The sequence below is a fragment of the Pomacea canaliculata genome, linkage group LG2 (assembly GCF_003073045.1).
Source record: "Pomacea canaliculata isolate SZHN2017 linkage group LG2, ASM307304v1, whole genome shotgun sequence".
Lineage (NCBI taxonomy): Eukaryota > Metazoa > Mollusca > Gastropoda > Architaenioglossa > Ampullariidae > Pomacea > Pomacea canaliculata.
This window is the reverse complement of record NC_037591.1, coordinates 8,798,065-8,819,736: the sequence shown is the minus strand read 5'-3', so window position 1 is coordinate 8,819,736 and position 21,672 is coordinate 8,798,065. Positions and strand designations below refer to the sequence as shown.

At 37.9% G+C, this 21,672-nt stretch overlaps 1 protein-coding gene across 5 annotated transcripts in view; it reads right to left on the bottom strand.

The window, feature by feature from the left end:
- Nucleotides 1-20,060, bottom strand: part of LOC112556965 (myc box-dependent-interacting protein 1-like) — a 32,111-nt gene extending 12,051 nt beyond the window's left edge. Inside the window, exons 1-14 of one of the 5 annotated variants that reach the window (XM_025226480.1) lie at nt 19,924-20,060; nt 16,008-16,088; nt 15,547-15,601; nt 10,918-11,012; nt 9,914-10,009; nt 9,466-9,573; nt 9,085-9,170; nt 8,766-8,841; nt 8,431-8,531; nt 8,145-8,162; nt 5,504-5,533; nt 3,442-3,548; nt 2,699-2,772; nt 2,276-2,411 (exon numbers count right to left, since the gene is read on the bottom strand). In XM_025226480.1, the coding sequence (XP_025082265.1) occupies nt 2,307-2,411; nt 2,699-2,772; nt 3,442-3,548; nt 5,504-5,533; nt 8,145-8,162; nt 8,431-8,531; nt 8,766-8,841; nt 9,085-9,170; nt 9,466-9,573; nt 9,914-10,009; nt 10,918-11,012; nt 15,547-15,601; nt 16,008-16,088; nt 19,924-19,992 (1,101 nt within the window). In that variant the 5' untranslated portion in view covers nt 19,993-20,060 and the 3' untranslated portion in view covers nt 2,276-2,306. Of the gene's footprint in view, nt 1-2,275; nt 2,412-2,698; nt 2,773-3,441; nt 3,549-5,503; nt 5,534-8,144; nt 8,163-8,430; nt 8,532-8,765; nt 8,842-9,084; nt 9,171-9,465; nt 9,574-9,913; nt 10,010-10,917; nt 11,013-15,546; nt 15,602-16,007; nt 16,089-19,923 lie in introns of those variants that run through there. The other 4 variants (XM_025226476.1, XM_025226478.1, XM_025226477.1 and 1 more) reach the window with 4 other exon arrangements.
- Between the last annotated feature and the right edge of the window lie 1,612 nt (nt 20,061-21,672).

The window sequence follows — 21,672 nt, the reverse complement described above, 5'->3', positions numbered from 1 at the left end:
AGTGTTCATGTCCTCATGACAGGCATTGCTGGTTTCCCTCACACGAGAGAATGGTGCGTGGACATGGACTTTAAGGATGGGTAAGTCTGATCTGCTTGTGATGTGGTGTTGAGTCTGTGGTTTTGTCAGATGCACTGCCTGACTTTTGCAGACTAAATAAGGATCTACTTGACCACCATTCAGCTGCTCCTTATAGCAAGACAATAGGTCATCAATCTTGCAGTCTGGGGAGCTTAAGGGTGGATCCTTTGAAATATTCTGATAGGCAGGATTTAATACATCTTCCGATGAGGTGACTTGGGTATAGGGCAGGTTCAGGATACTGTCTTGGTCACCAGATGCTCTATCTGCATCCAGTAGGCTGTGCATCCCCAATGTCTGCTTTTCACCTACACCTGGCTTGCCACTTTGAGTCACAGCATACAAACTGTTGTCTTTCCCTTTGATGAGCTTTGCACCTTGGCATCCTGAAGGATCTGAGCTGTCATCATGAAAACAGTGATGGACAGGAATCTCTAATCTTCCAACAGTGGATTCAGCTCCTTCCAGATGCTTTGACTTACCTTGCAACATCCTAGAATTTGTTACTGATTTCTTACTATTTTCTGTTCTTCTTCCAGCAGATCCTGAACTTGTTTCCAGCTTTGGTGACAGCCTTCTTGCAGATATACTTTTTCTCTGATGTCACTTTAACTTTTTCTCTACTACTCAAACTAGGTTCACTGCTGCTACTGCTGTTATCTGGAAGCTTCAGTTTTGCATGCCTCTTTTGCTTTTTTCTTGACTCTGCATTTGAACTATTTATCATTTTGCCTTCTTCATGCTGCCCATCTGAATCTTCTGCCTTTCGCTTGTTCAGCTTAGTTGTTTCTGAGGTGGAGTATTTGTCAGGCTTTATAATGTCTTGTGATGTAATATTATGAGCATTTTTTGATGTTTTCTTGGACTCTTCTTGTCCTGTTGACTGGGTCTCCTTGCTGCTGTACAGGTTGACAACTGAAGTGATTGGCAGTGTATCATCTTGGGTCTGCTTCTCGCGCACTGCTGCCTTGTCAAGTACCAACTCATAAACGTCACAGACAGTTTTCACTGTATTTCCACCATCCTTGTTAGGGCCATTTGATTCACCAGAACCATTTGACAGATCAGACGAAATGGTTGGCATTATTTTGCACTGGCTATCCTTACACGGGTCATCAGGTCTAATTGCTTCCTCACCATCCCCATAAAAAGTCTCATAAAGTGGTTCAGTGTAATCTACTACCTGTACTTCTAACTCTTGCAAAACAACAACTGAACGCTGCATGGTTCCTTTTTCATCTTCTGTTTCACAGGACTGCAAATCAAGCTTCAACGGAGAAATTCTGCCTTTAGGGCATTCAGATATTTCCGGTTGAAATGAGACAGTCACAAAAGCACTGGAAACATCGTTGCGTGTTTGTGGCTCCAAAAGCTCAAAGGAGGTAAATGACATTTTATCTTCAAGGCCTGTATACTGCTCATTTTGACTGCTGAAGGAAAGATCCTCATAGACATCCAGCACTAAACTGGTGGTACTGCCTTCTTTATCCAGACTCTCACAGCGTCTTGGGTTGAGCACCTCCTGGTGACTGTCGATATTTTCTTTAGGACCATGCATGTCATTTGTGTTATCATCTTTCCAGTGCTTTTTATTTGGAAAGGAAGATGGCTTGTCAGCATAGACTACATTGCTGTAATTTTGAAATGGCTCTTTATAACTTGCATTGTTTAGCTTATTTGGTGGTGAGCTTTTTTGGTCGGAATTGCAGAGGGCAGCTTCACACTGGAAAACATATTCTTGCTTTGTCTGTCTGCCATGCCTCGGGTGGCAGCATTAGAGGCAGTATCTTGTGGCATAACAGAACTGTAAGGCTTGTACACTTTTCCTTCCCTACAACTGGAAGATAAGTTTGGAGGTGGTCGCAAAGATGGCAGCATCAGGTTGCCGGGTGGGCTGGGCTGCACCACCTCACTCAAAGCCTGGTCAACTTCTTCCTGGTGTGTTGAAAGAACAAAAGTCCCATCACCTGCAGCTGAAGAGGTCCTGTTACCTGCACCTTCAGTCCGCTCACTGACTTGCTCAGACTTTAACGTAGCCATTTCTTGAGCAGGATTTGCATATGGCACAGGTGGTGACTGCTCACATTGTGTGATATGTTGAGAGGGGAGGGGCTGAGCAAGAGAGGCATCATGAGAGGGGAGGGGTTGAGCAAGAGAGACATTAGCATAAGTGGAATGGGTAGGTGGAGGCAAGGGGGGTTTCTTTTTCACACTCTTGATGCTGCTCACCAAGGGGGAGCAACAGACACAGGTAGTGAACAAGTTGTGCTATCGAGGGGAGCTGCAGTTGGTTTACAAGCCAGTAGTGTTGGGCTGATCCTCTGCTGTCCCTGTGAAGACAATGAGCATGCTCCAACAGACTATTATTCACAACTCTTGAGACTTCTCTTTGGAAGGGCACATGTACGCATTTGCACAAACACACACACACAGCCACCACCTGAAAAAAAAATTGAGCCTTATGTTTTTTACATGAACTATTAGGACCTCATTGCAGTCCACTGTACAGACAACTCCAGACTCTACTGCTAGCAGCATAGCACAGACAATTCCACCATCTAAGACTGCCAGATATATTTTCAGATTAAAGGAGTTCAAGCCAATGCTCCATTCTTACCTCTTCCTTGTTATCAATACTGCCATTTATTCTGACTGGAGACTTTGCTTCATCCTCGTTGCTGTAAAAGTGACCTGGAAGCAAATCAGAAGCACACTCAGCAAACTAGATTTATCCCTGCTTTTACTTTATAACAAATCTTTTAACTGCACAACCAAAAAATAGCAATTACTGAGACATGATGCATCCTGCTGCTCTGCTAGCATTGTTACCAGCATGCTTGGACCATCATGACCTACATAATCTCAGAACATGTCACTGAGGCTCAAACATGTCTCAGTTCACACCTCCTTTCTTATCAAACATGACCAATCTCAGTTCACACTTCTTTCCTTATTAAGGTGGGATTGGATAGTCTAGCCATTACAACAGCACCATGGAAAGCAGAAGGTGCACACACTATCCAGTTCTATAGCAATGTCACACAGTGCACTTCTCTTAGGTCACCTAGCTTGGAGTGGGTACCTGACTCCATAGAAGGTTGGGCAGAGGAGATGGGCACCACCCTCACAAATGCTGGCCCCGAGATAACTGAGTGCTTTAACATCTACAACGGTAAGGTCATAGAACTAATTATTCCTCTTTTCTCCCCCATAGCATATCAGTAAACAAAGGCAAAATATTTAATACAAATCAGTCTACAATAAATAACAAATCCCAAAATGCTGAGCTAGATAACTAGCAATAATAATCTCAAAATGGGACAGAACAAGGACACTGAATAACATACATATTAGCTTTACCTTTGGAAACTGTGTCCTGTTGTCTACTTGGTGTGCTCTGAATGGCAGAAGCTGACAAAGGCTGATGCTTTGGACTTGACTCACCATTCAACTCCTGTTCCTCACTGCTGCAAATTAATAAAAAACATAGTGTGTATGCAGGTTATGTGTGGATGGTAAGACCAAACACTGGATTATCTTATAATGTATGTGCATGGCAAGACAGAACACTGGTGGGTTGCTATTATGTAGGAAGGGAAATTAATCTGCATGTTAAAAAAAACCCAAAACAAAACAAAAAAAAATCAACATGGTTGTGATATTAGCGGCACACAGTGCAAAAGAACAGCAAGTCCCCAAGGGTGGTAAACAGCAGTGAAAAGCACATAGCATAATCTGTGACAGATGCAGGTAGTCTGCAGCAGCGATGCACAATAAGACAACAATCCATTTATGTGTACATAAACCTGATTGGCACAATAAGAAGTCATTAATAAAAACAAAGTAGAAAATTTAACATAAAATGACCAGGCACTCTGCATCACACAGTTTGGATGGCAAAAAAATCAAAATGAGTTGGCAATCATTTTAAAAATAATAAGTAGTGATATCTTGAGCATTTTGTTTATACTCATGACACAACTCCTTCTTCCTCAACTGACAAGGAGACTTCATGGCATTTAAAAATTATCGCAATGCTTAACAAAAACCAGCTTATCAATCATAAAACAGAACATTTTTCTGTCTCTGCCTCCTACTCTTTCATTTTGAAATAAAGATGACAAGATGTACCACCTATAGAGAAGGCTGTTAACGGCTAAGGAGAAGGTGACGATAAACAAAAAGTATCTGACTCCCCAGAGATGAACTTGACCAGAAAAATTATTGCATATTTATAGTGTGCCATAAAGTGCTGGCAAAATGGCAACGGTAATCAATCTTTCCTCTCATTACACACATTTTTGTAGTGAACAAACCTTCCTGCCCTCAAATTTCTTTGATAAAAAAAATTACCCTGCTCCAACTCTATAACCTGAAATTGTTAGCATAAGCCAAAGTAATCCAATGCACACATTTTATCACTCTATGAACATGAAAGAAATGAATCTGCTTTGTTTGTGGAAAGCTAAAGCCACTACTGAATTATTAGGAAAGATAAATGTCAGAAAAATACACATTCATAAATTCTTATGAAAAAATTATTTTAATAAAGGCAACTTAACGTTAACAGTCTAGTCTTTTTACACTCCAATCATTTTGACAACCATTTTATTGCTGTCATTACAGTCATCGTTCTGTCATTACTGGTGTCATTCAGCTATTCATCATTCATACTCTTAAAAACTACTATCCATACTCCATTTTGAAACGGATGATTCCGTTTCTACTACACCAAAGTCAGAGATGACAGATAGCACTAAGACCCCAGAGTCAAATCATTTATACAAGAACAGTTCCAATGCAATGCACAAGAGACAACATGTTGCTGCTACACACACTATAACAAACTCATTACCCTGAAAGGTGGACAATAACAGGCAATGCAGTACATATGTAAATATTTATTGAAGAGAAAAAAAAAAAAGCTTTCAACTGGAGGAAACAAAGGAATAAAAAACACTCTTTGCGAAGGTTTTGTGCCAGTAATCTGGCAAATAAAATGCATTTCAAATACTAAGTAGCTCTCCAACAAGTTCTTGATGCAAGGAATATCTCGTACGATGTTTAAAAAAGAATCCCAATTGGCACTGATGGATCCTTAACCTTACTAGAAGGGGATAAGAATATAACAAAAGTTTAACAGTTATGCTGAGTAATAGTATAAGAAAAAAATACTACTCGCATAAAAATATCTAAATTAGGCAAACAGTGCTACATTAACAGATTTGTTTGTTTAAATATGAAACAAGCATTCAATATTAAAGCAGCTGGCAACCCATTAGCCACCATCATCATATGATGATCTGTTGGTTTAAAAGCTGTTAGCTAAGATTTTTTTTATTGAATCAGCTTGTTAACAAAAACAATGAAAAAATGTATAATATCTAAAGGTGACAGTTTCTTCAGAAAAAAGATGACTCACTTTAAAGTTGCGTAAAATCTTGTTTGAGAACTGAAAAGTGATACCATGACAAAAAAAAAAAAAAAAAAAAAAAAAAAAAAAGAACAAAGATAAATAATATTTTTAGGAAACATTTTTACGCTTCAAGCTAAACCACAACTTGATCAAGCTGAAGTTTGACAAAGACAAAGACAATAAGAATGACATGACAAGTGCCCTTGGTTGACAAATGACAAATCTTTATGAGGATAACACAACAAACAAAAGTGATGCCTTTTGCATCTAGCCCTTGGTCTAACCAGAAGAAATAAAAACACTAAATTATTCAAAACAAGGCAATAAGATCGTAGCAAAAAAAAAATTATGAAATATACAAAGGGTATTTTTTTGGCTAAAGCACAAGCAACATGTAGCACATTGGTTTTGTCAGAGCGAGTAAAAGGTGTTTATATTGGGTAGGAAGCCTCTGTAGGTAATCAAAGGGTTAGAAATGGGGGAAGGGATTGGTGTTTTACACCTAGCCAGCAACTAAGGCTATATCATGGCAAGGCATCCAGCCCTGTAAAGAGATGCCACATTCACAGAAAGAGCAGAGTGCCTGAGAGGAGAGCTGAACCCAGGACAGCCAACCTTTACATTGGTCAAGCACCACCAGTGCCCTGTAGATATGAGGGAAGGCTGTTCCAAACAACATTGCCAGAATATTTCAGGCTCGTCTTAAATAGGTCAATTTTCGGTATAAGAATAATGAGCTTTAGAGACTTTGTATTTTGACAAAAAAGATGGCAGAAAGTCTAGAGGACATTTTGCTTGTTAGTATTTTAAAGATCAACATACCTTTTATGAATTTTAATCTAGTTAGTAGTGGCAGAATCCTTAGAGACAGGAAATCATGAGGCTGTATTTTTTTTGGTTTGAGTAACACTGATTTGATGGTCCTTCTTTCAATGCTAATAGGAGGCCTTATCAAAGCACCACTAACAGAGTTCCACAAAGTTGAAGCTAATCAATGGTCAACTGAATACAGGCTGTGTATAACACTTTCCGAGTGAGAGGATTTAACATTCTCCAGAGGAGAGTTTTTCTGTGCTATAGTTTTGCTTATGGCTAGGATATGTTAGGACCTTGACAAATTGTTATCAATAGTAACACCTAGAAGTTTATGGCTTTGCACTTCTGATGCTTGTTGGGTACTTAGATGGATTTAAGCTTCTGTCTCTTCAGTTGTGTTGTTATAAGCATAACTTTTGATTTAATGGGGCGAGTGCCATGTGATTTAGTTCTTCCATCCAGGACTGAAGCTCATCAGCACTCTGTTGTAGGAAAGCCGCCAGTGGCTTAGTTTGTTTGTGACATGCATGTATTGTGCTGTTGGCAAACATTTCACATGACTGGGAGATATGAAAAGGATGGTCATTTATGTAGACAAACAACCAAAGAGGACATAAGACTGATCATTTAGTTTTTAACTGTGACTCTCTAGATCTCTTTGAGAGAAAGGATTTAAGGAGTGAATGGAGCAGTTACTAAACTTGTAAAGTTCTATTACTTAAAGAACTGATTATGATCAATAGTGTCAAAAGCTTTTTCTAGGCCTATGAAGATGACTGCAGTATAATGACTGTCCTGCTAGAGATGTTAGTGCTGTGAGGCAAGAGTGTTTGGGTCTAAATCCAGATTGATTATTGTTGAGAAGCTTGTTTTATTGAGTTTGGAGATGGGTATGGATTTGCTTTCCCAAAGGTTTGGAAAGTAATGAAAAAAATTGAGATTGGTTGTGTACATTAGAGTGTGTGGCTAGTGTGAGTGTGAACTGACAGCTAGTGAATGTGAAGTCTGTGCAGGCAAAAAAGAGCTTATTAGAGTTCACTGTGCTTCTTTAACACATGATCATTGTTAAAGCATTCCTGAGTAGACAGCTTGAAAGGTAATATGTGTGCACCAAGTATCCATTTTAATAGTATTCCTTGCTTAGTTAAGGTAATTTCATATTCATTTAGTAGAAAAGGCACCGATTTTATTTTATGGTTGGCATAATTGTAAATTATATACTTCTGTACAAGTCTTTGTATAATTCATTGATTTTAACTGAAAATTTCAAAAAGACAACAATGTTTATATTTAATGTATGAAACAAAATTGATCAAATAATTGTTAGTGTAAGGGAAAGCTTATTGTTTACTTTCACTGATATTTAGTACTGACTGAATAAGTAATTTCCAGGAATTACTTAGGGGATACATATGTGAGCTCTGAATGTGAGAGACTTGGCCCATGTTGAATATTGTAGCGTGAGGTTGGATAATTTTTGTTGTTGTTGTTGAAACCAATGCTTGGAGAAAGCCTGTTTATGATGTTTATTAGTTTTTTTAAAGTAAGATTTTGTTTTGGGTTCAGTATAAGATTTTGGGAAGCCCAAAGGCAAATCATTGTCTATAGTTTGAAAGAGCACATATGAATGCAGTGTATGCACCTTTGTATTCATGACAGACACCTAGTCAAATTTTTGTATTTTGACAACCTTGTGTGCACGAGTGTGGGGAAACTTTACTTCTGACTGAAATATTTTCTTACCATCATTCACTTTTACAAAAAGGATTTAAACAATATCAAATCCAAAATGTTTCAGGGATAATAAGCAGGATGAAGTAAAATAAGTTACCTGTACAATGATAAATATCTGCCCAAATAAATAGCATTTGTGTTAAAAGCTATTTGTGAAAAAGCTATAGCAGCAATTATCCTACACCACTCATCTTCAAAACATTTAGTGAACATAATCTTTCAAGACTGGTAAATAAAGACAACCTCTCAGACGTATTAAAATATACTTTAAATTTATAAAGAAGACAAGGGGCATGCAAGAATGTAGGGTTCGAAAACTTTCTGCAACTAATTAATGCAACAAACACATAAAACAAAGTTTGTTAAAATAAGCATGGACTTACTTGTCTGAAACTGACTGACTAAGAGGCCGTCTTGGTTTGTACGCAAAATGTAGAAATTCTGTAGCCAACTTTTCATTGATTGTGTTCACCGTGTCTGATATCTGGAAAACAGCATACCAGACAACCGCCTCCTTAATTATGAGGTGCTGCTATTAGACAGACATTAAATATGTTTTTTGTGGTCACTTTATTTACCACTAAGACTGGTTTAAGAAACAATATGTGGGCATCTTAATTATAAATAAGTGCAAAAATGAGGTTTTGTGGATAACTCATAAAAATTCAAGACACCTGAAGATTATTTTTTTTTGAAAGTGTGTTTTTAAATGACTTACCGTAGCTAGCTCACAATGAAGGATGCTTTCTTGTCCAAATAGCTTCTGGAATATGTCAGCATAGAATGTGATTCGACTGAAAGTTAAAAAAAAAAAGAAAAAAAAAAAAAAAGTTACATTTTTCCGAAAAGAAGAATTAAAATTCATGAGGATAAAATTAGTTACTAATTTCTTAATCTTAAGGGCTGAGAAGGCCAGATAAATGCTCGTCCATTTATTAGATCTTTTAGCAAATATTGAAATAAAAATCACCAATAAAAACAGGAAGGAATTAAAACAGAGTGGAAGGGGGTAGACCCGTGAAAGTGAGCAGAGTGACCTGTTGTAGAAATCTGGGAGATCTGCACACAGTTCTTTGTGTAGTTCTTCATATATGCGCTTTGACTCGTTCAGATCTTCCTGTGCCTGAAAAATTCAATAAGGCAGATAAAGTAAAAAACTCAGCATGACAAGAACTAAACAGTGACATTTCCATCCATGACAGATAGAAAACAGTGACAGAAATTTCTAGCAATGAAAAATCTAACCACCATGTTGTACATTAACTCTTTACAGTTCAGGATTTCCTGCTCAGCTGCCAAACAGATAATGGAGTTTATGAAAACATATGTGTTCAAATAAACTTTAAAGCTTAATGGCTTTAACTGCATGTTACAAAATGGTAAGAACTCAAAGAGTAAAAAATGAAAACTTCACTTACTTTGGTTATTTTGGCTTCATCAGTCTTTTTGGCAGTTTGCAATACAGCTAGATTGTGGCGACTGTTGTCATAGTCAACCATCTTCCTGCCACGTTTGGCTATCCGAGCCTTCAAAATATTATAATAAACCAGTGTTTCATGCAGTTTATTGTTGTGAGTACTGAAACACCTGAATGCTAAGCCCGTAATCTGCCTACAATCCAGATACAATTTATATTTTTCTTCACAGACTGAAAGCATACATAATGCAATACCACACGAAGTCTCTATGAGAAAGGGAGCTGCAACACAGTTCAGAATGTTTCCATAAAAACAATAACTATTGTTACCAGCTTTTTGCTCCATTAATCTTATCATAAAATATAAGGTTTGAAAGCAGTCTAAAATGTAAAAAGTATAGCTTCCTCTTAAAAAAATGTTCCAATGAAAAGCATAATGACAGAAATACCTTCAGAGAAGGGAATGATGCAATATAATCGTTCAGCACATCCAACACCTTTTCGTGTACATTTTGCTGGTAGTCAGTCCACAGCAGGTCCACTGACTGAACAAAAAGATAACTGGAGTGTAAAACTATTGCTGGCATAATGGGACATTTTATTTTTTTCTATAAAAAACAGGTAAACAGTACAGTCAGTCAGTTTTGTGAATGGTTGTAGGAAATGAGGCATCTCACTTACCTGGGAGGGTAGGGGAGCTACCTTATCTTCCACATCTCTCTTAGGAATCAGGTACTCTACAGTTGGTAAACTGGGGAAAAGTACGCTACATCACGCAGTTTATCAAACTGTGCACTCCTTTAATACTGGACTTGTTGCTCTAACCACCAGGCTATTGATCCCCTAATTTTCCTTTAAATATTTTGTGTGTTTGTTTTACAAGCATTACCACTGACTAAAATAGCCACCAGCCCCAATAAACTTTAGATGGTGTACAAGTATTTTGTTAGTCTAAACTTCAGATTGTTTTGTCATTACGAACAACCACAATGTTAAATACAATTGTGTTGCCTGGCTAAAGCACTGATGATGGAAAGGGTTTTGCCTGCATCAAATGCTTCCTAATGGGCAGGTTAACTTCATGCCTTAATCAGTTAAAAAAAAATTCCAGTAGATGCTGCTGTGGTACTGTTAAACAACTAAAAGATTCTGCATTTTACGAATGCAAGAAACACCACAACTTGGGATCAATAGATTATCAAAGGTTATCAAAATATTGCTGCTCATTTTCAAACGAGAACAATACGTAGAATTTAATACCTCTTACAATACACATGTGCATATATGCTTATAAATGTTCAAACACATCCACACATACAAAGATAGGAACCAAGTGAAACATTAGGGAAATAATGCTGGTCATTACCTGAAGTTCATGAACATGTTACCTGTCTGAGAAAGAAGGAACAAAGCTGACTGAACAATATTAATGAGGTCAATGTGGTAATGTTACCTCCAAAGATTTCTTGACTTCAGCAGCATCAGTCCACTCCTCTTCATAAGTCTGACTGACAGCTGTGGCAAGAGACTTGCTGGCTTGACCTAGTGCTAACATCCAGAAAAATGATATATATATATAAGGCACTGAAAACTGTGCTTAGGTTTGTAATTATGTCTCAGGCTCACCAGCCAGTCTATCATTTTAGAGGAAATGCCATCCTCCTGTTGATTATAAACAATGATAACCACATTAAGCATCATTCCAGCTTCCAATAACAGAAACATAAGCACTGCTTCAGTCCACACATTGTTTTATTAATAGCTAATATTTAAGAATTAACATTTATCAGTTTGTACTTAAAATATCAATGCACACAAATGGATGCATATTTTACATATGTTCAAGCTTGTTTGTAAACACTGACCATTAACAAATGATCTGTAAAGGTTTCTTAATGAAAAACATCTGTTGGGTTTTACAGATCTTAACTATGTTGCTGTTAAGCACATTGAATACAAGAAGAAAACTACACATTAAAAAAAAAAAAAGTTAAATCTAGTAATGGTGTGCAAATGGGTAATAATTTCAAATGTTTCTGTTATTAGTGGGGACTTTTCTTGTGGAGATTTCTGCTTCTAATCTTAACTTATGTCTGGCAGTTTAGCCTTTATTTTCTTTAGTAAATAGATTTCTACAGCTAGCATGCACTTAAACTCAGAGTTCGTATCACAGCTGAGGATTGGTACACTGTATGATGCTAGCTTTATGGTTAATGGACAGCAATCAGCAAGAATGCTTAGAAAATATTAGGATTTTAGTTTAGAGTTTGGCATCCAGCTAGTGGATAGAGCAGGGGTGGGTAAATACCTGGTATTAACCCGAGGATGTCTTTGGACCAGCCCACTGCCAAAATCTGGTGCACTTGTTTTCATTTCTTTTTATTCATTCTAGGTTAATATGATTGAAATTTAATTTAACAGTGGTTACGAATTCAAGCAGTCCCTGTAAAAATTCTAATGAAACAAAGTCAGGGTACAAATAACACGGCTGACATACTGTGGAGTTTGTCGCAGAGAGCATTAAGTTGTTGCCCTTCAAAGGAAAGCTTGTAAAAGTTTTATTGTGAAGGTTCAGCAGCTTCACTTTACAACATAATTAAGTAGGTGACACCCTTATGTACCATTTACGTCGCATTCGTTATTAAGGTTTGCTGTGTTGTCCATCTTGGAGATGCCGGGCCTGCCACATATCTTAGAATTTTGAGACTGGCCTACCAAAAGAAAACTTTGCCCACCACTTAGAGGCATATTTTGCATATAACTACAACTGTTTCACTTTCCACAAAAAGCATGTACCTTTGCATATGTTTTATCTGCTGAATCATCTTAGAGCAAACACTAAATCTAACCAAAACCTCCAAAGCTAATCTATACTTCTTGAGTTAATGTGAAAAAAACTGCAAATGATCTCCAGAATAAATAAATACAAATACACAGAAAGAAAAACAATTCAACAAGAATCAAACCCACAACTTTGGGACAGAAAATCATAATCTTATCACTGCAGTAACAGCTTCATAAATCGGCAAAACACTTTTGCAAATTACATTTACAACTCCTTAACTTGTAGCCATCCATTGTCTTAAATGTAAGATGAGATTAGAGGTTGGCAATTTAAAGAGGATATATGATCCATAACAAGATTAACTCTGGGATGGGGGGAGGGGTAATTTATTCTGCCACATAAGAGGTGGGGGTGGGCAAGATAATGGTCGGTAAACTATCAAGGTGGGAGTGTATACAGGTTATTGGCATCACACAAAATAATGCATCACCAAACATGTGTGAAAAGTAAGTTGTTACATTGCCCTTAACATTCTTGAGATTACAGATGTGCTTTTTTAAAAGAATCTCACTTGGAGGCTTGAAAAGGTGCACTAACTCACTAGACATTTGCAATTTACTGAGTAATTTTGATTGCTATTGTGTTAATGTGGAATGACTAAAGGTCACATGATAACAGTAGCCTCATGCAGTGTGTTAATATTACCTGAATGGCATTTAAAAAATGAATTTGAATTAAGCAAATGCGTTGAATGCTGAATTCTTGGTATGCATCAGTTCTAATGTTTTGCGATTATGTGCATGGTGATACTAGTATAGTAGAATGAAGTCTAGGTCTGAGTCCAAACAATGAAAGCTTGGCATTCAGACAGAAAGCTGCCACATTCTAGCTGATCTGCCTTACATGAAATTGTGTCAAAAAACAGCCATTTTCTCTCTCTGAGGAGCCCATCAGTCTTCCTACACCCCACCCCCCACCGGGAAAAAATCTCCACCACATTACAGTGGTGAAGTTTTTTCACTAGAGTACTGATGGTCGTAGGGATTTCACAGCATGACTCTTACCCAAAGTCATTTCTGTCATGAAATAACACCTGCGTATACAGGACTGAACAAGCTGCTGCCTAACGTAAAAGCAGTGGCAAACCGGACACTCCTTTAATTACTGTGTCCCGGCAAAAGCAATAGTAACCACCCTGCAGCAGCCTCCCCTATAAAATCTAGAGGGCATAAGGGGGAAAAAAATGCTATCATAGGGCGCCGAGTTCACTGCCTTTGCGGTTTGATGCATGTCTTGACTATAGCTCGCCGTCACCCACGACCTGACTAGTACAGCGTTATCTCAAACACAACAGCTTGTGGACAGAAGACAAATGTTCCGAGATTTATCTTCCAGCAATGGTATTACTTCCCTCAAATGCCGTCTTCCCATCTGTGTTATAATTATCTTCTACCTGAAGTAATCATGGTACCCTTGCAGCCTCAATGTGATTTTTATGACCTCATCATGTTTGGAGGTGTAGTTCATTATAATCCCTATCCTAAACTTTGCTTGACCTATCAACACCTACTGCCCTAACAAGCCCTGTTGCCATTTAAAGGACCACGCAGCGTTTGCGGGCTAGCTCTCGGGTAACACTACTTCGATCTGCTTTGTGAGTACGACCCCTCCAACCCCCAGCTTCTCTCCTTCCTCAAACAGGACATTTCGCAACTCATCTTTCTCACCAAAGCAGCAACCACGCAGTCACATCGAGTCTCTGGACCTACGTTTTCATTTCTGCTTTTTAATTTCCGCGGAATTTTCATTCTGCGCCGGACACGCCTGAAAAGTCCCCAATCCCTTCCAGAATGCCCGCCTCTTTCACGAGAAAACTAATCACGCTCAACACATGTTGCGTGGCACGTGGGTCTGCATCACGGCACAAACATGCAGGGCGTCTGTATACACTGTATGCACGCACATACAAAGGAATGCACGCACTAAAATGCCCTTCGCAGTCCACACTACATACGATCCGCCAATTGTATTTCTACTTAAAAACCTGGCGGAAGATCACTGAATGCACAACCCGAGAGAAAGAGGAAACGGGATGCAACAAATGATACTTTAAACTGATAAACGTCGACGCCTACTTCCCTCCTGCTCCTCCCAGCGTTCGTAAAGAAGGTCGCACGTACAGACATGAAATTTAATGTGTTAGCGAATTTGTCGACGCTGGGAATGCGGGTGGTTGCTGAGTGCAGTGAACTAGGGGTGTGGACACAGTTAAATCAGACGATGGCGTGCAGAGTTTCGCTGGGGAGGTCGGAAAGGGAATTTAAAGGTTTGGTGAACTAGTAATAAAGGAAATATTTACGGGGGTCAACGGAAAGAATACATGAACAGTTTATTTTCAGCCTGCGCCCTTCACGGCAGGTCGTCTGTTGTGATTAAAGGTGGATCACGCACCTGTCAACTTACAAAGTTACTTTGAATTTCAAAGTGACTTTTTCTTTCTAACCATGCTGTGCTCCAGCGACAGGCCAAGGCAGTCCTTATTTTACTTTTCCCCCTTTCATACTGTCATTGTGACAGTACTCACACAGGGCTACTTACCACCTACAGATTTGTCATCTTCCAAACTATTGTTCAAGAAATTCAGAAAATATATATCTGGCAGCCACATTCTCTTTTTCAAAAAACTCAACTGACTGTCTTTTATGAAGAAAATCTGTAAACAGTAGTTTATTTTCATAAAAATCTCTCAACATTTACTAGAAACATCTAGCCAAATGAACAGTGGCACAAGAAAGGGGTTTTTTAGAGGATGGAGTGACACCTGAAAAAAAGCTCTTGCCTTAATTTTAAAACTGCTTTGAGTCTGTAAATCAGATGCTTGCTAAACAACTCTTCAACATCTACTTTCAAGTTTTACATTTTCACAAATAACCCTACTTTTTATCTCAGTATTTATTTTCAAATGAACAGCAGTTATTGGCTTAATCAAATCCCCTTTGACCTGTCTGCACCACTACTTTAACTGATGATCAAGAGTCAAAAAATAACCAAAAAAAAAATTGAAAGCTCTCTTCCTGGCAGTTGCAGATATGGTGGGATGTGTAGATGCATCATCTATTCGAGCATGCAGAGGTTATCTCCAATGCCTGGAGGATTTTGACTAAGAGAATATACATGGCTAGGTCTCATTAGGTAAACTGACTTTTCTCATCCCTCTGCAATCATGATTTCACAGCAACCTCACCCTCTAGTCTAAACATCAAGCGCTTAATGTCTGACATACAAGAGAGCACTCACCTCTGACGCAATGGAGATACGTTTTGATTTCCTTTTGTAAGTGCTGCGCCACCTCCTGAAAATAAAATTCCAAGCTTTGCACCTTTGTCAACTAGCCAGAGACACATGGTATTAGAATGTAAACTCTCTTCACTTACTATCCTTATTCATCCTTGCTGACATGCTCCCAATGAGGTTTATAGCACATTCTGTTGATGTACCAGACTTTTTTTCTTGCGCAGCAAATTATAGTCACAAATTTGTGGTCTTTCATTTCACTGCTACTTTCAGATCTGAATGGCTGCAACCCAACAATCTCAATGTAGCTGTATGCAGTCTGCTACTCAAGCTGAGAAAATGCCCATGAAATCTGTAAGCGGTCAGCAAAAGACCTTGCCCCCTCCCTCCATACACACAAATAGCAGTCCATAAACTGGACATAGGAAATTATTAAAGCAATGACCGTTTTCCTTTATAGTTACCTGCTGTTTTTCTGTCTTCTGCACCAACTCATCGAATGATTCATCTGTTGACTTGTCTGCTTTGCCAAACGTCTGTAATACCTGTAACAAATACACAACTCTAATTTCCTCATCTTTGTGAAATCTTAGGTTAATCGTAGGACATAAATAAGTCGACATATTAAAAACACATACAACATACATTTTAATTCTCCCACCAAATAAAAACAAAGGTGCACTTCCTCTTTCATCAATGTAAAACAAAAAAAGGTATTAACAAGCTGGCTTCAGCTACTGACTCTAGCTGCCACGACTTTTTGTTTATTGCCCGCTGATACTATAGTGGTCAGTATTATGCAGTCAATACCCCAGGTGCTGTGTTCTGTATATACAGGGAGTTATTAAAAACTATATATCTATATAAAGTGTTATGGGAAATGCATTTTATGCATAGAGAAGAAAGAGAAAAACACACATAATGTAATGGCTTTTAAAGTGTCAATCTTGCATGACCACACCCAATAAACCAAGTAAAAGCTTCACAGTTTGAAAAACTCTTTCTTGCCTCTTAGTGAATTAAACTGTATGCCTTCAAAATCCAGAGTGGTAAAAAAGTGTGTGCCCAAGTGCAGATACTCTACAAAAGTGTTGCTATAGTTAATAGCAGCAACAAAATCCTCTGAATACCCAGTTGCACCTATTATCAGTTACAAGATCATCCATTCAGTGCATAGCTGCAGCTATTAACGGTGCAGACTCATTCCCAATGGCAGCTGCAGTTAACAGGTGATCGACTTCCATTACACCACAAAGAAAACAACTTAAACAGAAAGTTTTCTATCTTTAAAAAGCCTTTGAGCTATGTCTTGGTCCTTCTTTCCCCATACCCCCCCACTCCAAACAAATCATGCAATTTCTTCTTTCTGCTTGAAGACAAGCATTTGCTTCTATTTGAACAGTGCAATTTTCTTAGTGTATATAATCCAAGGAAGTGTAACTACTACTCCAGAGGAGAGATAAGGACTACCGGGTTGGGCTTTTTGCCAAGCTATTGTTCACACAATCTAGGATGTATTTGACACTTCGCTGAGTTCAATCCTTTAGTGACTTCTTCAAATAACGCTACTCCTGCCCTCCATTTGTCTCTCTCTCACTTTTCCTAAATCAGCTGCCACCCAGATACAAAAAATATTTAAAACAAACCCAAACAGCATTCATGATCAGCTGTTAAAAATCTTTTAACTGGATTTAGCCCTCACTGAAAAACAAAGGGAACACTAAACAACCTCAGCTATGCAGACTTGTGTTATATAAGGTTAATGGTTAAAAAAAATGTGCTTATGGAGCAAGTCAGCTTGAGATGGGAGCCTCTTTTCTGATTTATGAAGGTATGGTTGGACACGCCGGTTGTAAATGTACTTGCAATATATATAAAAATATATTTACACCCAAGTGAACTGGGTTATTGCTGGTGTGTAGTGCTTATAATATTCTCTGCTATCTTACAGCCACTGATCATTTGTAAGCCCTCATAATAATTCATGTTTTACTGCAATTCCCATCAAACAATGTTTTGCAAGAAATCAACAACATATATATTTTCTAAAAAGACCTAGTAGATGACATTGTGGTGCTACAGGACATGCTTACATACAGTATATTTCCTTGTCAGTTTCTCAACCCTGATGTATGCGCCCCATTGAGTTTATTTTTTAGTGAAGAGAAAATACATGGAAGAAACTGTAGCATATATTTAACTGTTACAACAAGTGCTTCCTTATTCATGCGTATTAATCTAGTTATAACACAGCACTTGCAAGGGTGATGTCCAATTCTGAAATTTTTTTCAATTTTTTATTTGGATATTGATTACACATCACTGCAAAGTGAGACTTTCATAGTTATTCATTCCTGTTATCACAAGTACACATATGAAGCAACACATTCATGCCTTTATCATGAACTATTTAGCATTGCTCTGTGCAACAGTTGCAAACAATGATTTTTAAGAGTACCCAAACAGACAGCACTTAGTCAACAATAAAGTTTCCAAAACATTTACATTTTCTTAACTTGGCTGTCAACAGTTCTAGAGATTCCATTCAACTCAGGATAATTTTCTCAGATTTATTTAGGTCTGAAGGGAACCCTTTTAAAGGTAAGATACTTGTGATGGTGGAAAGAAAAACGAATTGTGGATGCTGTGATTCATTCTACAAAATTGGGGGTAAACACACTTTGTTTTGACAACAGCTTCAATAAGTTGATGACAGCTGCCTTTATCATCCGGCCTTGCCATGAACAAGCAGTGACCTCTATCACTGGTTAAGGTACACACTTGAAGCAGCACATTCACCTCACTATCATCAACTAGCTGACAATTTTGGCCACTGGCTACATATTAAAATAAAAATAAGTCCATATCCTCCCCCATACCCAACTTTCAAAGCTTTTATTGATAAAGCTTGTAGAGTTTCACCTATGGAGCTGAATAATTTACCTAATGCAAAGAGAAGAAAGTCTAATAATCTAAAGCGGAAATTGTTTTCTTGTACATACGAATGTGACTCAGCAGCATAGTGGAATATAAAAACATTGCAAGGGATCCGAAATTTTATCACCAGACTAAAACTGGTTTTTTTCCCTTCTTCATTAAATTGAAATATGAAATTAACCCCAAAAGAAAACCTAATATTCTGGCTCAGATGTAAATTAAGAATATGTCATGGCAATAACACAGATACACAATTACACTACCTGTTTATTAAAATATAAAGCACTAAATTAATACAAAGAATAAAAATTAACAGAGTATTGTTTACAAAAGAAGGATTTATAAAAAAATGGTGAAAATACTTGTGGAAATCTCAAACTGTCATTAAACAAAAAAGGTTTTCTTATCTACATCCACAGGGTCACTGTACTTTAGTGGACTATTTTGCCTGCAATTTCCAAGAACCATTCCACTGCTGGCAAAATGCTGCTGCTTAAAATGTGATGATGATATAAATATTATATAAATGACAATCAATAATAAAGCATCTTTATGCATTTTCTTTGCTTTCTTGCCAACCAAACTACCATGAAAACACTTTACAAAAAATTTCAAGGAAATTTATTATAAGAGTCTTTGAAATATACACACATTGGACTACCATATTAAATATGTTTATTACCTAAAGATGTGAACTTTATAAAGACTGAACCTGTTTTGTTACTTGATATAGCAGGTGTACTATAGTTTTACATTCAGGTGAGAGGAAATATTGCTACAAAGTTGACTTAGTTGAAAGAACCTCAATATTCTTGTCTCAAATAAAAAATTGCTTATTAGTAATAAGGTATACTATGTATATTGCAAGATATAAAGCAGGGGAAATAGTTTCATATTATATTATACTCTGAAACTATTTGGCATGCTTGATAACGTGCCAATATTTAAATCTTTCTTAAGTGTTGACAAGAGTGAAATTTGCTAACAGCCTACAAGCCTAAGTAAAGAAGTGTTAATTTTGGGTCAGCCTATGTTTTAACTGTAATATTGTGACAGCAGTCCGAGATATAACTCCAAATTTCGCTTCATCGTGATCCCAGGTGGTGAAGATGTATTCCTAGCTATAAAGTAGCACAAAAACGACGATTCTAGTCAGTCATACACAGCGAATAATGGAGTCAAAAGACACGATTTCATAGACAAAAAGATGTACATCATGATCGCACTATAGATTCATGTTTCCCTAACCGAAGTGGGAGGCACCAGCGTTGACTGTTGTCATTGAGACTACTTTCGTAGCGCTTTCAAACCGTCAGACGATAACACCTGCGTGTTTTGAACTAGCACACAGCTAGAAATCACGCACACAAAAGATATATTATCACTGACACATCATAGCATATTTCACGTAATTATTTTGAATAAACCATACTATTAACTCACTTTTGTTTTGGTGCGAGAAAGTCGTTTCTGCGCCTTGGCTAAAATTCCCGTTCTGTTGGCTTCTGCCATGTTAAGAAATGTTTGTCACGTTGTGTCGACAGCTGTGATTGGCTCCAACTTTTTCATGCTTTATTTTCTCGCTATGCAAAGACAAGGCGAAGTTTATATCGTTCCTACTCTCACTCTGTAATTTTTTGGCAAAGAAAGCTAATATTACATCTAGTGTTTTAAAAAAGTAATTAAAATATATTTTTGATTGAAGGGGGTGTGGCTGCAGCACGATCGTATACGAATATCATTCAACTATCGAGCCGTCAACTCGTCTTCGAAATGCGTACGATTAAGAAAGACAGAAAGAAAACAAAGCTGAAGCAGGTTTCATTTCCAGTTTGGTATGATTTTTATATGAAAGTTTACACTCAATGAACTTTAACTAAAAGTATACAGTTGCTTTTGTTCCGGCTTCTGGTGACCGTACATGCACCTATTTAATATGCCCGAATGTTATATTTATTTGTGTGTGAGGTCACAGAGAGTTTACTTCACGTCACCTTATATACAAGGCCTGCAGGTTGAGATATCTATGTACAGACAAAACCTATATGCAACAACTTGAATTACTCTTGTTTCGAACAATAAGCAAACAATGTAGTGTGTTATTATGTGTGTGCGGGTGCGTGCCTGTTATCATTCTTTCATCTGATTTGTCTTCATTTTGTTGCGATAATATATGATGAGACCCATCAGCGTGTGCTGAAGACCCTGAGGGCCGCGTACACACACGTAGAGGTGGTACAACTTTTGCTTTTGATTGCATGAGGCTTCGATCCCATCGCGCTTAATTACCAATGGGACATATTTTTCTATCCGTATCCCGTCATGGCAATTTATTCTTTCATGATTCCCATGTATTAACATCCCAGACAACACTGAAAACCACTTTCGATACTCAGAGAAAGATTTAAATCCTTGATGATCGTTTGTCATGGGCAAATGTGCTGTCCCATCCCACCATGGACGTTTCCCGCCATGGATTATTCCTTCGGAATTACCATTTCTCTCTCGCTCATTAAAAACTACTTCCTCGCAGATAACAGTCATGAGAATTTCTTTTGTGTTTCTTGTTAATTAGTCCACTTTATTTACTATCGTTTATAGAGTCTGAGCAGTAAGCTGTATGTAGTATTAAAAAGTTCAGCCTTAATGAGATATCCCGGGCGCCGCCACGTCTTGGTTTTATGGACTTTGGCGGGCGAAGGGGCCACCGATTCTTTTTTTCCCAAGGCCGCCACGAGCTTCAACCGCCCCTTCTGTAAGTCACTGTTCTAAACTTTTTCTTTTAACACTAGCATGTATGTATATACAACCTGTGGAGATCTTCGCATTTTTGTCTTCATTTTCTTTTAAAATTTTCCCAGCTTCTTTCCAGCCGGGATCGAAGGACATGGAGGAAACGTCACGAGGAAGAAATGTCTTTAGCCCGTTCCGTTATACTTTTCACATCCCTTTATTTGGGGTAGTGTCACAGAAACAGAGTAGAGCGGATGGAAGAATCAAAGCGCTTATACGTGCAACAGGTATACGGGAGACTTCAACTGAAATAGTACTGATCGAGCTATGCAGATACGTTATGACATGCAACTGTCCCACACAACAGAAGAATATATTTATGTGTGTTTGCGTATATTCAGAATAAATGATCTCTTCAAAAATATACATAAATATACCAATCAGAATAAAAGGTGTACA